Raw genomic sequence first — 17,400 nt, 5'->3', positions numbered from 1 at the left:
ATAGGGCCTCCCCGGTGGCACAGCGGTTGAGCTCTGGGTTGTGGAGCTGCCTGCAGCCTCTGCGGCGCCGGTTCGATTCCCGGCTACTCTCCGGCCACCGGAGGAGGGTCCCGCATGGCGCGCAGACCTCTCCTGCCGCCCGCTGCTCCCCTCAGCAGTGTACCTCGGTCCTTCTCCCTGCTCTGCTCCCTGCTCTGGCCTTGGTGAATTCTCTCACCCTCCCGCGCTTCTGACTGTACCCAGTGCTTGTATAAATGAATAAATAAATCTTAAAAAAAAAAAAAAAAAACGTAATCAGAAATCTACTAGAAATTTTTAGGAAAGCTTTTACCTTCCTGATTAAACAGACAAATCTGGTTGACATCTGCCTTCCCATTCTGTCTGTCTGGAGCATGGTGGATTAATGCCTATAGCTGAAACAGACATACTGCAAACACAAATCAACAAAACCAACAGGCTAAACGTGGTGGGACAGGAAGAAAGAACCTGAGTTACCGATGATGTACTTGAGACGTGGTGCCAACTCTGAACAGCCTACCTCCTGTTCTTATTAAATGAGAGTTATCAGTCAAGTTTTCTGGTATAGTTGGATGCAATAAAGAATTCCTAATCCTGCATGGTATATACATAGTATGTGAGCTTTAAGTACTCATTCTCTATAGTGGGCAGTCAACAGATGATGTCTAAAAATGTAAAAATCAAGAAATAATACATTGAATCATATTACTTAGAAATGTAATAAGTAAGTATCTGAGGAAAATAACTTAAAAAGTTAAAATGGATGCCACTGAGGAGTAGAACTGCAGGTAACGGGGTGGGCCAGGCTTCCTATTTTTCACCATAAATCTATAGTAGCTGTGGGGCAGAAAATATTTCCAGTCAATGTCAAATGCTCCTATGGGGCAAAATTATCCCTGGCAGAGAACCATTGATTTATATTGGTTTTTTAACTTTATTTTTTTTTAATAATAAATTTTATTTTTATATTCCCCATACAATAGCACAATTGCAACCCCCTTATTTCGACCCCAATCCCTCCCCTCCCTCCCCTCCCGCCCTCTACCCCCCATAGAGTGTCTCTGGTTCCTAGTTTTTTGTTGATTTTGATTTTCGCTTTCTTATAGTTATTCATTTTCCTGGTCCCTTATTTAAGTTTTCTAGATTCCTGCTATGAGTGAGACCATCCGGTATTTTTCTTTTTCTTTCTGGCTTATTTCGCTGAGCATGATCCCTTCCAGCGAGCAAATATATTATTTTGATAAAATGAGAGGAAAAGAAACTAACGGCATAAAAAGAGCTAGACTGGAGACCACCAATGCCATTTCTCCTTTCAGATACCCCTCACTTTCCTTCCTGACCTCACCCACGCTCTAAGAACCCCACGCCTCCCCTCCAGACAAGCACGGCAGAAAAGACACTTACCACCCAGAAATGCACATTCATAATGGCTGCAGGTCTTATTTATGCTTTGAAGGATAAGATTATTGCCAGTCCCATCCTGTGACACATGAAAAACCTCATTCAGAGGTATTAAAACAATTTTTTCACCTTTTTCATCAAAAAATTTTTCAACAGCAATTCCAAAGCACGTGTGGATGGTTAACAGAACATGTTGGTCATTAGCAGCTTGAGGCTTGGTTGAATATGCCAAGGTGAAATTGCCCAACCTGGCTTGGGATAGCCCTCCTAATGTAAATGAAGCCTGGCTTGAGCTATACACCACATTTTTGTAACTCTCTTCACAAGGTTTTCTCAGCAACTGCAGGGCTTTTGTCAGGTAAAAGTGAAAAGCTTTGAACTGGAAGTCATAGATATAATCTTTTCGAGATTGGCCAGCCATCCCCACGGCTTTGTTGAACAGATGGTAAAATTCAGTTTGCTTTTGAGCTTCGTTAACATATGCCATCAGGGCTATTCCGTGGTTATCCTTAAAATTCACAGGGAGAACGATCTTAGACTTCCGCGCTTCCCATTTGGATTTTGCATCTTCCCATACATCCACCAAGAGCTGCTGGTTTGATTTTTCCTCCTTGAGCAATTGGGGGATATATTTGATTTCCATCCTGTCAGCACATTTCAGGTATTCATCATCAAATGCATTATCTGCCATGTCTAGCATTTCAGCCTTTACCTGCAAAGGAAAAGGAAATTAACATTTCAGCAATGAAATATTAAGTGCATATCATTTTTTCCCTCATATTACTGCCCCTACCCCTTTGTGCTCTGTCAAGAATTTTTGCCTTGCTTAAACTCAACTTTGAATATGTTTTTTTATGTAGAAAGTATATTCCATTATGATTGATTTAACTCTTCTTAGCTGTGACCACTTTGTATAAAAGATTAAATGTCTGTGGGTAAGAGGTATGAACCTGATTTAATCTGTAACTCATTCATCTGAATCTTGTGATGCAGAGGAAAGAATGTGTGAAATTAAATAAATGGTGGCAGTCCTAGCTTTGAACAGCATTCTTACCTGGGTTTCCTTAGCCCCTCTAAACTATTGAGTGAATCTGAAATATCATGTATGAAATACTATATATATGCTAGATAAATACATAATGGCAAAAAATACCCTTTTATCCTTTGAGGATGTCCCCTCTCTTGTCCGTGTGGTTTAGTAAACTAACTCAGTGCCTATAGATTAAGAAATGATGCATGGTTCTTCAAAGAAATAGAACAAATATTACTAAAATTCATGTGGAACCACAAATACTCCAAAGAGTCCACCGTGAAGAGTCTACAGGAAGAATGGCAGTGTCACACTTCCAGACTTCAAACTTTAATACAAAGTTTTAATGATTAAGACAGAGTGGCACCAGAACAAAAACAGACATCCTGCAATGGAGTGGAATTGAGACCCCAGAAATAAACCCACACCTATATGGACAATTAATCTACAAAAAAAGAAGACAAGAGTACACAGTGGAGCAAGGAAAATCTCTACAATAAGTGGTGCTGGGAAAACCAGACAGACACACGTAAAAGACTGAAACTAAATCACTATCTCACACCATACACAAAAATCAACCCAATTAGATAAAATATTTGGGTATAAGATCTGAGACCATCAAATACAAAGGAGAAAACACAAGCAAAATACTTCATGACATAGGCTTCAGAAATGTCTTTGCAGATTTGTCTCAAGCAGCAAGGAAAACAAAGAGAAAATAAGCAGTTCGAACTATATCAAAGTTATGCAGTGAAAGAAACTGTCACTAAAACATTGAGATACCCTACAGAATGGCAGAAAATATTTGCATATCATACATCTGACAAGAGACTGATATGAAAGATCTAGAAAGAACTCACGCAACTCTACAAAAAGAAAACAAATAACCTAAGCAAAAAGTGGGCAGAAGAGGTAAACAGGCACTTCTCCAAAGAAAACATACAGGCGGCTAACAGGCACATGAGACATACTCATCATCGCTTACCCTCAGGAAAATGAAAATCAAAATCACAAGATACCATCATCCCTGTGAGAAATGCCCATCCATATCAACAACAAGTGCTAATGAGAGTGTGGAATAAGAGGAACCCTCCTACACAGTGAATGTAGCTTGATCCAACCCCTATGGAAAATAGTATGGAGTTTCTCAAGGATTATAAATGGATGTCATATGAGCTAGCAACCCCACTTCTCCAGGTGGAGAACTGTGGGCATATAACAGGCATCCACTTGAAGAAAAGAAAAACACTAATTCAAAAGGAAACCTGCACTCCTGTGTTTATTGCAGCACTATTTACAATACTTAAGATATGGAAAAAACCTAAATGTCCTGAAACAGAAGAATGGATTAAGTGAATGAGGCATAGATACACAATGGAAAACTAGTCTGCTATGGAAAAAGATAAACTCTTCCCATTTGTGTCAATGTGGATGGAACTGGAAGGGATTATGCTAAGCGAAATTATGACTAGCATAAAGTCAGAAGGAGAGAGAGAAATATTGGACGCTGTCACTTGTATGTAGAATAGAAAAACTAAACAGAGGGTCAGATAAAGAAAAACTAAAAAAAAAAATTAACCCTTTAAAGCAGACTATAGAACAGAGGCACCCAGATGGGGAGGGAGAAGCGTGAGGAAAAGAAGGGAGGGGGCACAATGGTCTATGGTAGTAGCCAGTGGCTGCTTTGGTGGTGGGTGTGCTACGGGAACAACAGAAAGAGGAGAGCCTACCTTTCTCAAGTACAAACAACAATGTAAACCAAGATTAACCCAATTAAAAATGTTATTTAAAAAAAGAAAGAAATGATGAACACTTCAGCTCCCTCCAACCCTGGCTTATAACCTCTTTCACCCACAAGTCTGATTGGACCATTTAGCACCTACAAATCAGAGCACTCCCAGGGAAAAAAGTCTGTTTGGTCTTCTAAAACTAAAGGCCCTATGGATAATATTGGCTTGGGGCTATTGCCAATAGTTATTCTTTTAGTCACATGGAGAATCCTGTCTGAAAATAAAGTCAAAGAAAGGCTTGGCGAGCTGAGAGGGAGAGAGATGAGGCCCTGATAACATTACTTAAAGTCTTGTGCTAGCAATATCTGAGGACTGTGCTTTATCCCAGTCATAAGAATCAATAAATCCCTATCTACTTGAGCTAGTTTGAATTTGTGTATCTGTGATATACAACTGAAAAAAGCCTAATACATTTCTAAATGATACACATAAGAATGTAGAAGGGAGGTATAATATAATTAATACTACCTTAGAGCCAGACAAATCTGGGTTCAAATTCTATTTCTGTTACTAACTAGATAGTAATTAGGTTTAGGGAAATTACTTGGCATTTCTGAGCTTCAATTTTTTCATCTGAAAAATGAAGACAAAGTAAGAAAATAATATCATAATTGCAGGATTACTGAGGATTAAATGATATAACGAATATAGCCCATGACTGGCATAGATCAAGTCTTTAACTGGCTATTTATTATTATTTTATGATATGACTATATGTACTGTACTCTAAGTTTCTAAAGGGGAGGGTCTCTGTTACATTTATCTTTGAATTTCAAGTATATAGCATAGCAACTGACAAACTACTCATGTGAACTAAATAAGAAGTATGCACTGTGGCCTACAGATCAGAAAATAGATGAGTTAATCTGCCTAGGGAAACCATTTGTGGGTTTCTACAAGTAAAAGGATAACACCCTTCTACAGCATTTTCTCTTTCCATTATTCTATACTTGTATAGTACGTGTTACATAAGGTGCTTAGGGACCTCAGTAGGAGAATTCACAGAGACATTTAGCCAGGAGCTGGTAAAGTTGCAGGCTCCATGTGAATAATTCTTAAAAAGTCTATGTGAATGTGGGCACATACGAGTGTAAGTACATGAACCAATTTAAAGAGGCAAAATAAAACTTGATCCCATGTCCAGTGCTAGTTATTTCCTTCCCATTAGCTCCCTTCTTTCCCTCATAGTCAGATTTCTTGAAAGGGACATTTATTCTTGCTATCACCATTTCATTTCCACTCATCTCAACCCTCATCAGTCTGGCTTCCCATGCCCATTCTTCCATCCAAACAACTCTCTTTTTATATCTTTTTAGATTCCTTCGCAGACCAAACATATCCCAGTTTGCTATACACATTGGTGTTTCTCAAGGCTACTTATTTTTTAACTTTCAACTCTATTCTCAGGCAATTACACATGCATATATTTTAATGATCATCCAAATAAGTCTAATCTGTCCTATATATCAACTGCCTTCTTTTTTTTTTTTTTTTAAGATTTATTTATTTATTTATTCATACAAACACTGGGTACAGTCAGAAGCGTGGGAGGGTGAGAGAATTCACCAGAGCCAGAGCAGGGAACAGAACAGGCAGAAGGACCGAGGTACACTGCTGAGGGGAGCAGCGGGCGGCAGGAGAGGTCTGCGCGCCATGTGGGACCCTCCTCCGGTGGCCAGGGAGCAGCCGGGGATCGAACTGGCGCTGCAGAGGCTGCGAGCAGCTTCGCAACCCAGCGCTCAACCGCTGCGCCACCGGGGAGGCCCCAACTGCCTTCTTAATAACTCTACTTGAATTGCTCAAAGACCCTTCAAATGTAATAGTCTAAGACCAAATTTATAATCTTATGGCTTACAAGAACCACCAACAGGCTAGCCATTATAGAAAACCACCTATTCACTTACGAATTGTTCCTACATATTTCCTTCTCATTCATCTTCTATGGCTACTCCATCACTATAACCTAACAAATTTCTCTAGAGTGCTTTCTTTATGCCATGTACTAAAGCACTTTGTCTATATTAATTCATTTAACTTTCATCACAACCCTATGAGGTACTACTGTTAGTTCCTCTTTTAAGTAAAAGGAAACTAGGACACAGACAATGAGTAATGTTCTGGACTTGGATTTTGATATCAGTCAGTCTGGCTCCAGAGTCTGTCCTCTTAGCTAAAGTATTGTTTCCCATGATGAAGACCACTGACATTTATGTACTATTTTTAAGAGTTTAATTTTGACCTTATAACAACACTTATGAAAAGCTGGGCAAACAGTTCATAACATCATTTTACAAATGAAGGACTTAGTGTTGCTATTAGAAATGGTCTTTCCCAGCCACAAGAATTCTGCCAGGGGATTTACTGACATCTCACCTGGGTTTGTAGGTCAATTTCTTAAAATGAAAATTTGAGCTTCAGGAAACTGAAATGACTGCCATCCCTAGGCAAGAAACACACTTCTCTCTGTTGCATAGAGCCACAAAATATGGCTTGGGCCCCAATGTTTGATTTATCTTAAGACATCAACATATAAAATCTCATACTTTGAAACCACTCCCACACCTCACATCTTATCAGAGTTGATCCAATCTGTTCCCTGTCTATGACACTAACCAGTCTCCACATGTCTAATTTTAGACATCAAGTCTTTATGGCCCAAGGCCTAAGTTGATTGTGTGTTCCGTACAGTGAGTGCTTTGAGTAATGACTAAGCTCACAAATGCTACCTCCATTCAGGGATAACTGAATGGACAGTCAGGGGCTTGGAGTAAAGGCTAGGGGAATGTGCTGATTTTATCTTCCTTCTATGATTCAGCAAATGAAAAAAGCTCATACTGATGAAATTCAACTACCAAAAATGCATTACAAAATTGTGGAAATAACCTAAAGTTCAACAAAAGAAATTGGTTAAACAAATTATGGAACAAGTCCATTAAAATTATTTTGCAAAAGAATATTAAAAATGCAAATTACAACCACAATAATACACTGAGATGCAACTCGTTAGGATGATTATGATAAGGGGAAAATAACAAATATTGGCAAGGGGAAACTGAACCCTCATACCTTGTCGGTGGGAATATAAAATGGTATAAGCACTGAGGAAAAAAACTTGACCACTACTCAATATGTTAAACATAAAAGTTACCCAGCAATTCTACCCCTAAGTAAATATCCAAGGGAATTGAAAACATATGTTCACATAAACACTTGTGCATTTTGTACACAAAAGTTCAAAGCATCACCATTTGTTCACAAGAACTAAAAGTGCCAACAACCCAAATGTCGATCAACTGATGAATGGACAAATAAAATGTAGTATAACTACACAATGGAATTGTATTCCATTATAAAAAAAGAATGAAGTACCAATATATGCTACAACATGGATGAATCTTGACAGTTATGCTAAGTAAAAAGTCATACATAAAGTCAGATTCTGTGTGATTCCACTCCGATGAAATGTCCAGAAAAATCCAGAGAGAAGTAAGTAGATGCCAGGAGAAACAGGAAAAGGGAGGTGGGACTGACTGCTAATAGGTACAGGGTTTCTTTTTAGGGTGGTGGGATATTATATAATTAGATAGAACATAGTGAAGATACAAAAAAAATCAATGAACTGCACACTTTAAAATGGGGATTTTTTTAAGTGAATTATATCTCAAATAAAAAGTTGCATTTTAGTACAGGCAGTAGAATACACACTGATTCTATGAACAATGGATTAGAAAATTAAGTAAAAATGGATACAATTTTATGACTTTAGCATAGCTTAAAGAAAGGACTTCAAATTAGAGGACAAATATTCAGTAGTGATGTGACAGCTAACAATGTGGTAGGAGGGAATCAAGTGAAAAACCAGAACCATATTTTACATAAAAATGTTATAAAATGTTTAAAGGTTCAAATGCAAAAAAAAAAATCATAAAAGACTATTAGGAAAAAAAGAATACTTAATATGAGAAAGAGATCAAAGTCATCATTATGTAATTAAAAACAGGTAACCAAACACCACCAAGTCATCTTATTTGGAGAAAAAAGTACATATTTTCAGAAAATTTAATGGCACAGTGTTAATTTAAAAAGTAAAAAAAAATACTGTGTACAATGTGAATCCATTTTTATAATTTAGACACACAGACAGAGATAAAAGCAGGTAAAACTATATGCTATCAGATTAAAGTTTTTCCCTTTGAGTGAAGGGACTGTGGATGATTTTTACTTTTCTCTTTTTGTGTAATTTTTTCAGCTTTTTATATTAACAGGTGGAATTTAACATGAGCAAATAAACATTACTTTAAAAAAACTGATTTATATATTCTGTCTGCTCTCATTTCAATCAATCCATAAAAAAAAAAAACAAAAAAAAAACACTCAGGCAATATGATGTCAAGTTCCCAATCCAAAGGCCACATACTTCCCATTCCCAACATTACCTGGACGATGTCCATGAGAATCATAGCTGCCAGCAGCATGGAGACCATTTCAAAATGTAATGTCTTCATTTTTCTCTTCTAAATTAAAATGAAGAAATTCCAATTTAGTAGACTTTTAAAAAATGTTTCAGGAAGGAAATCAGAATGAGTGAGAGTGGGTATCATGAGGGTCAGAAAGTGATTACCCATAAATTTCCAATGGTCAGAAGGGCTGTTAAGTTTTGTCTGGGGATCTATCTAATACCCTCATTCTACAGATGAGGAAGCAAAAGTACAAAGAACTCAAGTGATTTCTTTCTTCTCAAGATTAAATCTATCCTTTTCTATTCCCCAGACATGTCATCTTTCTAACCAAATCATGGGTAGTCATACTTTCTCCCTATCTCTTCATTGCCTCTCACCATACACCAGAAACAACACAAACTTAAAAAAAAAAAAGTATTTCAAATTGCTCCCCTAACTCCCAGCTCTAAGAATTCTGTATAAGTTAGTGCCCATGCACATCATCCACTCTTGTATCCTCTTTGCAAACCAGGTCATGCCCATCAGAGAAGGATGAAGGAAATAACAAGGCCAGTACAAATAGGAAGGCTATCCAAGGGGGTCTCCTTTCCCCCAAATATTCACACTCAAAAGAGAAGCCCAGTGAGAAAACAAATGTCTTGCACAACTTTCTGAGGGCGGGAATGAGAATAAGAAGGAACTGGGTAGGCAGCAACTCTACTAGATTATACAACTCTATTGGCCGAGTGCCCAATATTCATCACAATGTTTACAAGACTCAAGGGGGTAAATGAAAGGGTGAGAGACCCTCAAGAGTTGAAGCTGTCCCAAAGCCATTAACTGATTCAATTAAAGGTTGATTCCTTCCACAAACTATCAACAAAGCTGACATTACTGAAATGGAACTGAAACCTCTGTTTTATCCTACCAGTCACTAAAGTGTGGTGTCTGAAAACAGGAATAAACAGCACAGCGAAAAGCAGTGTTCCTGCAGGCCCCAGGTTTCTGTCTTTACTACCGTTTCTTTCACTGAAGGCATTAAGATAGAGTGCCAACACACAACTTTTATATTAAACTTCTCTTTCCAAAAAAGATTTAAAATAGAAAATGCAAGACTTGATGACAGATGACTCTCAGGAGCCAGTACGTGCCAAGCAAGCTCTGAATCAGGGTTTCCTTGAACATTCTTCACTTCTGTAGTCTGACTGTAAATAAGCCAAAATGTTTACCTGTTTTTTCTGCCTGTAGAGAAGATTTAAATGATGCTAGCTCTCAAAATGATGTCCCCACTTTCTCAGTTGTGGTGAACGTGTCTTCAGGATGGGAGGTTGTTGACACTGAGAGCTGAGAAGGGAATGCTTTTCTTTTTATAAATACCCCAGCAGTAGCTTGGCAGTGGCACATTACCCCATTTGTGTTCTGCTATTTATATCTGGCCCCCACACTATCCCTTGGAATCACTGCTGTTAACACATTAAATCTCCAAGGCTTGTAAAGCCACGGCAATTCCCTGTAGCCACTCAGTTTTGAGCCTTCAGTTCTGGGCTGCTCAGAGAGTAATCACTTCCCATTCATTTCCTTTTGACTGTGAGATGTCAAGCTACAGCATGGGTTTTACTCTAGCTACATGGCTCTCACAAGTAAAGGGATTTGCTGTATTAATCACGGACAATGGTGATGGTACTAAGCCAGGTGCTGGGATACACAAGCAAGTAAAACAGAGTACTGAAAAGCACAATCTAGTATATGAATATGCATACTTAACCAGGAAACATGCTAAAAATCTCAAGTATAGACAAAGTCCATGGGGAATACCAATAAAAAAGGATCTGGTATACTTGCAACTATAGCTCTCGTCTGAGTAGATACACATAGCATACAAAATCATTCAAAATATGTCTGCATTAAAAAGCATTAGACATCAAAACAGCAATATCCTGAACAGGAAGCAGTAACTAGAATAGGTACAAAGGCAGAAAAAACAGGTAAACATTTTGGCTTATTTACAGTCAGACTACAGAAGTGAAGAATGTTCAAGGAAACCCTGATTCAGCGCTTGCTTGGCACGTACTGGCTCATGAAAGTCATCTGTCATCTGGGACACTAGGTAGGTTCTGTTTTTTATTCTAGGTATTTATTGCAAAGATGTATTCCGTTTGTGAAAACTCACCAAGCTATATACTTATGATATGTATATTTATATTTTCCCCTATGTGTGTCTAGGTACATACATAAGTATATTATTACTCAAAGAAACATTTAGCATGAAGCACACCCACTTTTTTTTTTATTTCACTGCTTTATTTTATTTATTTTTTTAATTTATTTTTTTATTTTTATATTCCCCATACAATTGCAACCCCCTGATTCTGACCCCAACTCCTCCTTTCCCCGCCCCCCTCCCAAAGTGTGTCTCTGGTTCATAGTTGTTTGTTGATTTTGATTTTTTTCTTTCTTATAGTTATTCTTTTCCCTGGTCCCTTATTTAGGTTTTCTAGATTCCTGTTATAAGTGAGACCATCTGGTATTTTTCTTTTTCTTTCTGGCTTATTTCGCTGAACATGATCCCTTCCAGCTCCATCCATGTTGCTGCAAATTGCATGTGTTTATCGTTTTTGAAGAAGCACACCCACTTTTCAAAACCCACGTCTACTCTTCAGACTATAACCTTGAACCTCTTCCTACCTCAGTGGCTAAGTAAATTAAGATTAAGTATATTTAATAAACTCCCAACTAAAGTATCATTTAAAAAAGAGTTTAGTTAGGAAGGGAAAAGAAGATCTGCACGTTTTCAGGTAACATGGATCTACTTCTGAGTCCCAAGCATAAGACAAAGGGAATGCTTTGATCACCCAAAGCCTTCCAGATCCATCTACAGACCACACACAAGACTGAGCCCACCAAAAACACTTCATGAAGTTCAAGGCAAGTTTGGTCTCATTTATCCCTTATATGCTTTTTCTCTATTCCTGCCTTCTTTCAGTTTTAAACTCTTAATTTCATTCATTCAAAAAATATTTGTATCTTTATAATACTTCAGGCTCTGTTTTTAGGTAATGGAGGCATATCAGTTAACAAAATAAACATCTTGTCCCTGCAAGTTTATATTCTTGTAGGAAGAGGCAGTAAATGACAACTAAAATAAATACATGAATTATGTAACTATGTTAGAATTTTTTAAGTGTTATGGTTTTTTAAAGGTGGTACAAGGGGTTGGGATAGCATGGAAAATTTACAATTTAAATTGCATGGTTAGGGAGGATTCCCTGGAAATGTGATATCTGAGCAAAGAATTAAAGGTCACAAAAACTGGAGTGAAAGTGGTCAGAGAGTTCAAGAAGACCAATATGGCTGGACTAAGAATGAAGGGAAGAGCAGCAGAAGTTAAGAGAAGTAAGTAAAGGCCAGTTGGAAGATCATATAACTTTTGAAGGCCACTATTAACTTTTACTCTAAGACAAAAGGATCAAATCACAAGATTTAAGCAGAGGTATGACAAAATCTGGCTTATTTTTTAAGGGGATCACCCTGGCCACTATGCTGGGAATAGTTTGTAGGATGAAATAGGAAGACTAGTTTACAGATTACAATAGTGCAAGCAGAGACCATGGGGGCTTATGCTAGGATAGGAATAGCAAGGGCAGTGAGGGATATGTGTGTGGTGGTGGTGTTTTGTTATTAGATCTAGACCATCCTATTTGAACTTGCTGGATATCCTGCTTTGGAGAATTAAATTAAGCATAATATTTTAGACAAAAGGAAAAGTTATATATTCTTTAAATGTAATAACTCATTAAAAAGTGAATGGGATTGATCGATAGTGATACCAATTTATTATATGATAAAAAATATTTGGACTTAAATTCAGGATATATTCTTAAGACTGAAGCAATACGATGCACCTAGAGACTGCATAAGGACTGCAAGAGAAAGAAAGGAGTAAAAGATTAGTCCAAGATGTTTAGCTTGCATAATAAATGGAATAATGGGGCTATCAATGATTAAAATTAGGGAGACTGCATGTAAGTATCTTTGAAGTCAGGGAAAGAAAATACTTTCAAAAGAAAGTAAAGTGTCAAATGCTCCTGATAGATCAAGTAAGATGAAGACTGAGAACTGACCATTGAACTTAGCAATATAGAGGACACTGACAACCTTAATAGGAGCAATTTTATAGAATAGTGTGGATGAAAGCGTGGCTGGAATGTTCTATGGAAGAATGGGAAGAAAAGGAACTGGAGAAAGCCAATCTACCCAACTCTTTCAAAAAGCTTTTATGTAGGGCCTCCCCTGGTGGCGCAGCGGTTGAGGGCCGGCCTGCGAGGCTGCCTGCAGCCTCTGCGGGCGCCAGTTCGTTCCCCCGGCCGGCCGCTGGCAAGGGTCCCACAAAAAAATAAATAAATAAAAGGCTTTTATGTAAAGGAGAGAAATGAGACAATGGCTTGATGGGGGGGGGGGGTTGGAAATGATAAAGCAGAGAATATTTTATTAAAGACAGAAAATAATAGCACGCTTAATGATCCAGTAAAGAGAGAGAAATATTGATAATATAGAGGAGAGGGAAAGGAGAATTGCTGGATCAATGTCTTTGGGTAGGCAAAAGGGGGTGGGATCTAGCCGACAAGTAATAAAGGGGCTGAGATAAGAGCAGGAACAGTTTGACTAACACAAACAAGAGGATAGGGGCAATATAGTGATAGATGCTGTAAAGTAGTGGTTGTAACGGTAAAAAGTATGTTCTATTTGTTTCAACTTTCTCAAAAAATTAAACAACAAAAAAATGAAGGTTGAAGTGGTATAGGAGTCAGGAAAATTGAGAAGGTATTAGTCATCTAGAAAGCAGAATGAATGAAGTATGATTGCTGGGCTGTATTAAGGGTCCACTTTAATTAAAAAAAAAAAATACTGAAGACTGTTATGGTTCTCCCCAAAAACATTGTGTTTAAAGTTTCCATCAATAGATGTGAATTAAGGAAAAATTGGACGGAACCAACAATGCAGCTTTTCAAGCCAGGAAGAGATTAATTTTAATGACTGCTGTGGGAAAATGATTTAAATTAACACTTTGCCAAGAAAGATGTACAAGTGACGTAAGGCAAGAAAAAATTTCCAACATTATTAGTCATCAAGTGAATTAAAACCACTACAGTACCAAAGAATGGGTAGAATTGAAAAGACGGGTAACATCAAATGTTGATGAGAATGTGCAGCAAATGACACTCACAATGGTAATGCAAAATGGTAGAGCTACTTTTTTTTTTTTTTTTTTTTGGTGGGAACTTCGCAGGCGGCCGGGGAATGAACCGGCGCTGCAGAGGCTGCAGGCAGCCTCGCAGCTCAGCGCTCAACGGCTGCGCCACTAGGGGAGGCCCAATGGTAGAGCTACTTTTGAAAATAATTGGACAAGTTTTTTTTTTCCCCCTTCTTTTTCCTGGAATTTCTTGCCTTTTTTTTTTTTTTTTTTATTAAGGTAATGTTGGTCTACAACATTGTCTGTGTTTAGAGGTACAGGATCTCCTTCTTCAGATGTTGTTACTCCACCACACCCATCACAAAAGAAGCTGTGGTCCACTACCATACTTCACTGCACCCCGCTCTCCACTCTGTTCTCAACCTCCCCCAAACCTTCCCCTTCTGGTAGCCTCAGTTCTGCAGTCATATTTCTAGGATTTATTACTAGTTTGGCTTTACCTGCCCTTTGTTTTGTTTCTCTATATTCCACATATTAAGTGACACTATCTGGTATTTGTCTTTCTCCTTCTGACTTATTTAATGTTGCATAATCCCCTCCAGTTCCAGCCATGTTGTCACAAATGGCAAGAATTTGTCTTCTTTGATTGCTGAGTAGTATTCTAATGTTTATAACACCACATCTTCCTGATCCTCTCATCTGTCTGTGGGCACTTAGGCAATTTCCATAATTTGGCTATTATAAATAGTGCTGCAATGAACATAGGTGTGAATATTTCCTTTTCAAATAGTGTTTTTGTATTCTTTATGTAGATACTTAGGACTAGAATTGCTGAACTATATATGGTAGATACATTTTTAATCTTGTGAGACCCCTCCATACTGTTTTCCATAAGGTCTGGACTAGTCTACATTCCTACAACAGTGTATGAAGGTTCCTTTTTCTCTATATCCACATACCACTTGTTGTTTCTGGTCTTTCTGATGTGGGCCCATCTTGCAGGTATGAGGTGGTATCTCATTGTGGTTGTGATTTGCATTTCCCTCGGATAAGTGATAATGAGCATTTTGTCATGTGTCTGTTGGTCATCTGCATGTCTTCTTTGGATAATGGTCTATTTAGCTCTTCTGCCCATTTTTTTTTAAAGTTTTTTTTTTTTCAGTCAGATGCGTGGGAGGGTGAGAGAATTCACCAGAGCTAGAGCGGAGAGCAGAACAGGCAGAATGACGAAGTACACTGCTGAGGGGAGCCACGGGCGGCAAGAAAGGTCTGTGCGCCATGTGGGATCCTCACCAGTGGCCGGGGATAGAACCGGCACTGCAGAGGCTGTGAGCAGCTTCGCAGCCCAGTGCTCAACCGCTGCACCACCAGGGGAGGCCCTCTTCTGCCCATTTTTTGATTGGGTTATTTGTTTTCTTTTTGTAGAATTGCATGAGTTATTTATAATTTTTGGTATCAACTCCTTATCTGATGTATGGTATTAAAGTATTTTCTCCCAGTTAGTAGGATATCCTGATGGTTTCTGTTTGGTTTTTTGGTTCCTCTTTTTTTAATGTTTAATTTTTTTATTGCATAATTCTTCATATTGGTACAATGAGTTCCCCATGAAATTCCTATCACCATTTCACCAGTGCACCATCACCATAGTCCCTTGTGCTCTTCCCACCCTGTCCTGATCCTTCTTCCTCCTCCTCCCCTACAAAATGTCTCTGATCTATAGCTGCCTGTTGATTATTTTGATTTTCACTTTATTATAGTTACTTCCCCCCCCCCCGATCCCTTATTTGCTTCCTCTACATTCCTCCTATAAATGAAACCATCTGATCTCTCTCTTTTTCTTTCTGGCTTATTTCACTAAGCATAATCCCTTCCAGCTCCATCCACGTTGCTGCGAATGGCATGAATTTATCCTTACACCAGTGAGAATGGCACATATGAAAAAAACTAGCAGCAACAAATGTTGGCAGGGATGTAAAACAAAAGGAACTCTCCTACACTGTTGGTGGGAATGCAAACTGGTCCAACCACTATGCAAAACTGTGTGGAGGTTCCTCAAACTACTGAAAATGAAGCTTCCATATGATTCAACAATTCCACTCTTAGATATTCGCCCAAAGGACACAAAAACATTAATTCAAAAGGACACCTGCATCCCTATGTTCATTGGAGCACTATTTACAACAGATAAGATATGAAAACATCCCAAATGCCCAAAAATGGATGAATGGATCAAGAAGATGTGGTATAATACACAATGGAATATTACTCCGCAATCAAAAAGGTATCTTGATGTTTTAATGACAGTTTCTTTCACTGTGCAAAGTTATTTTAGTTTGATGTATTTTTTATTTTTCTTGCTGATGGAATTTTCAAAGATATCTCTGAAACCTTTGGTATGGAGTTTTTTGTCTATGCTTCCTTCTGTGTATTTGATGGTTTCAGATCTTACATCCAGATTGTTTATCCATTTTAAGCTGATTTCTGTGTATGATGTGAGAGTGGTCTAGTTTCATTCTTTGGCCATCCAATTTTCCCAACACTATTGAAAAGGTTTTCTTTACTCTAGTGTGTATTCTTGGCTCCTTTATTATAGATTAACTGTCCACATAGGTGTAGGTTTATTTCGGGGCTCTCATTTCTATTCCATTGGCCTGTTTTTGTTGGAACAAAACAAAATTTGTAGTATGAGAAATTTGTAGTATAGTTTGAAGTCTGGGAGTATGATACTACCATTCTTCCTCTTTTTTTGTCAGGACTGCTTTAGCTATTTGGAGTATTTTTGTAGTTCCATATGAATTTCGGTAAAGTTTGTTGTATGTCTTTGAAGAATGCCACTGGAGCTTTGATAGGGATGACAATGAATCTGTATGCTGTTTTGGATAAGATGGCCATTTTGACAATGTTGATCTTCCTATCCATGACCAGGGAATATCTTTCCATTTCTTTGGGTCTCCTATTTCTTTTAACAATGTCTTATAATTTTCTTTGTACAGATCCTCCTTTGTTAAGTTTAATTTTCTAAGTATTTAATTCTTTAACTAGGTATTCTTTAATTCTTCCTGATACAAGTATAAATGGGCTGCTATCTTCAAGCTTAAAACTTGGGCGGGTCCATGCTAGACAAAGTACTTTTCTAAGAGAAAATGACCCAGTTTGTCCAAGCAGATAGAAGAAAAAAAAATCTCCCCTGCTTAAGGAGTCCTTAATATCTATCAGATTGTTTCTAAACAATAACATTAACCCTTTCTAGAGTTTTAGTCTAGAGCAATCTAATATTTTCCCCTTCTTCTCTTTCTGTTCTGGAATCAACTCTTTTACTTCTCCTTCCTGTAGTGGTTCTCTCCCTGTGGTACTTCCTCTTCTTCTAACCTATGAACATCCCTGTTTTGGCATTGTCTACCTGTTTCTTCCTTTATACTACTATTAAGTTAATCTTAGAGGTGAATGGCGTATAAAAAGAACAGACTGCATAGAGGAAACAAAAAACATTATCTAACATTTTCAAAATAATGTATATCATCATCCACATAA

The 17,400-nt window shown here is 37.9% G+C and overlaps 1 protein-coding gene across 2 annotated transcripts in view; it reads right to left on the bottom strand.

Annotated features, from left to right (window-relative positions):
- Window positions 1–17,400, bottom strand: part of ART3 (ADP-ribosyltransferase 3 (inactive)) — an 88,123-nt gene that overhangs the window by 15,964 nt on the left and 54,759 nt on the right. For both annotated transcript variants that reach the window (XM_037529060.2, XM_054688265.1), the window contains exons 2-3: window positions 8,676–8,753; window positions 1,423–2,131 (exon numbers count right to left, since the gene is read on the bottom strand). In XM_037529060.2, the coding sequence (XP_037384957.1) occupies window positions 1,423–2,131; window positions 8,676–8,744 (778 nt within the window). In that variant the 5' untranslated portion in view covers window positions 8,745–8,753. The remainder of the gene's footprint in view (window positions 1–1,422; window positions 2,132–8,675; window positions 8,754–17,400) is intronic.

Source organism: Talpa occidentalis, unplaced genomic scaffold, assembly GCF_014898055.3.
Source record: "Talpa occidentalis isolate TD23 unplaced genomic scaffold, MPIMG_talOcc4v2.1 talOcc4.6, whole genome shotgun sequence".
Taxonomy (NCBI): Eukaryota; Metazoa; Chordata; class Mammalia; order Eulipotyphla; family Talpidae; genus Talpa; species Talpa occidentalis.
The sequence above is the reverse complement of the archived record's forward strand: the minus strand, read 5'-3'. Positions and strand labels throughout refer to the sequence as shown.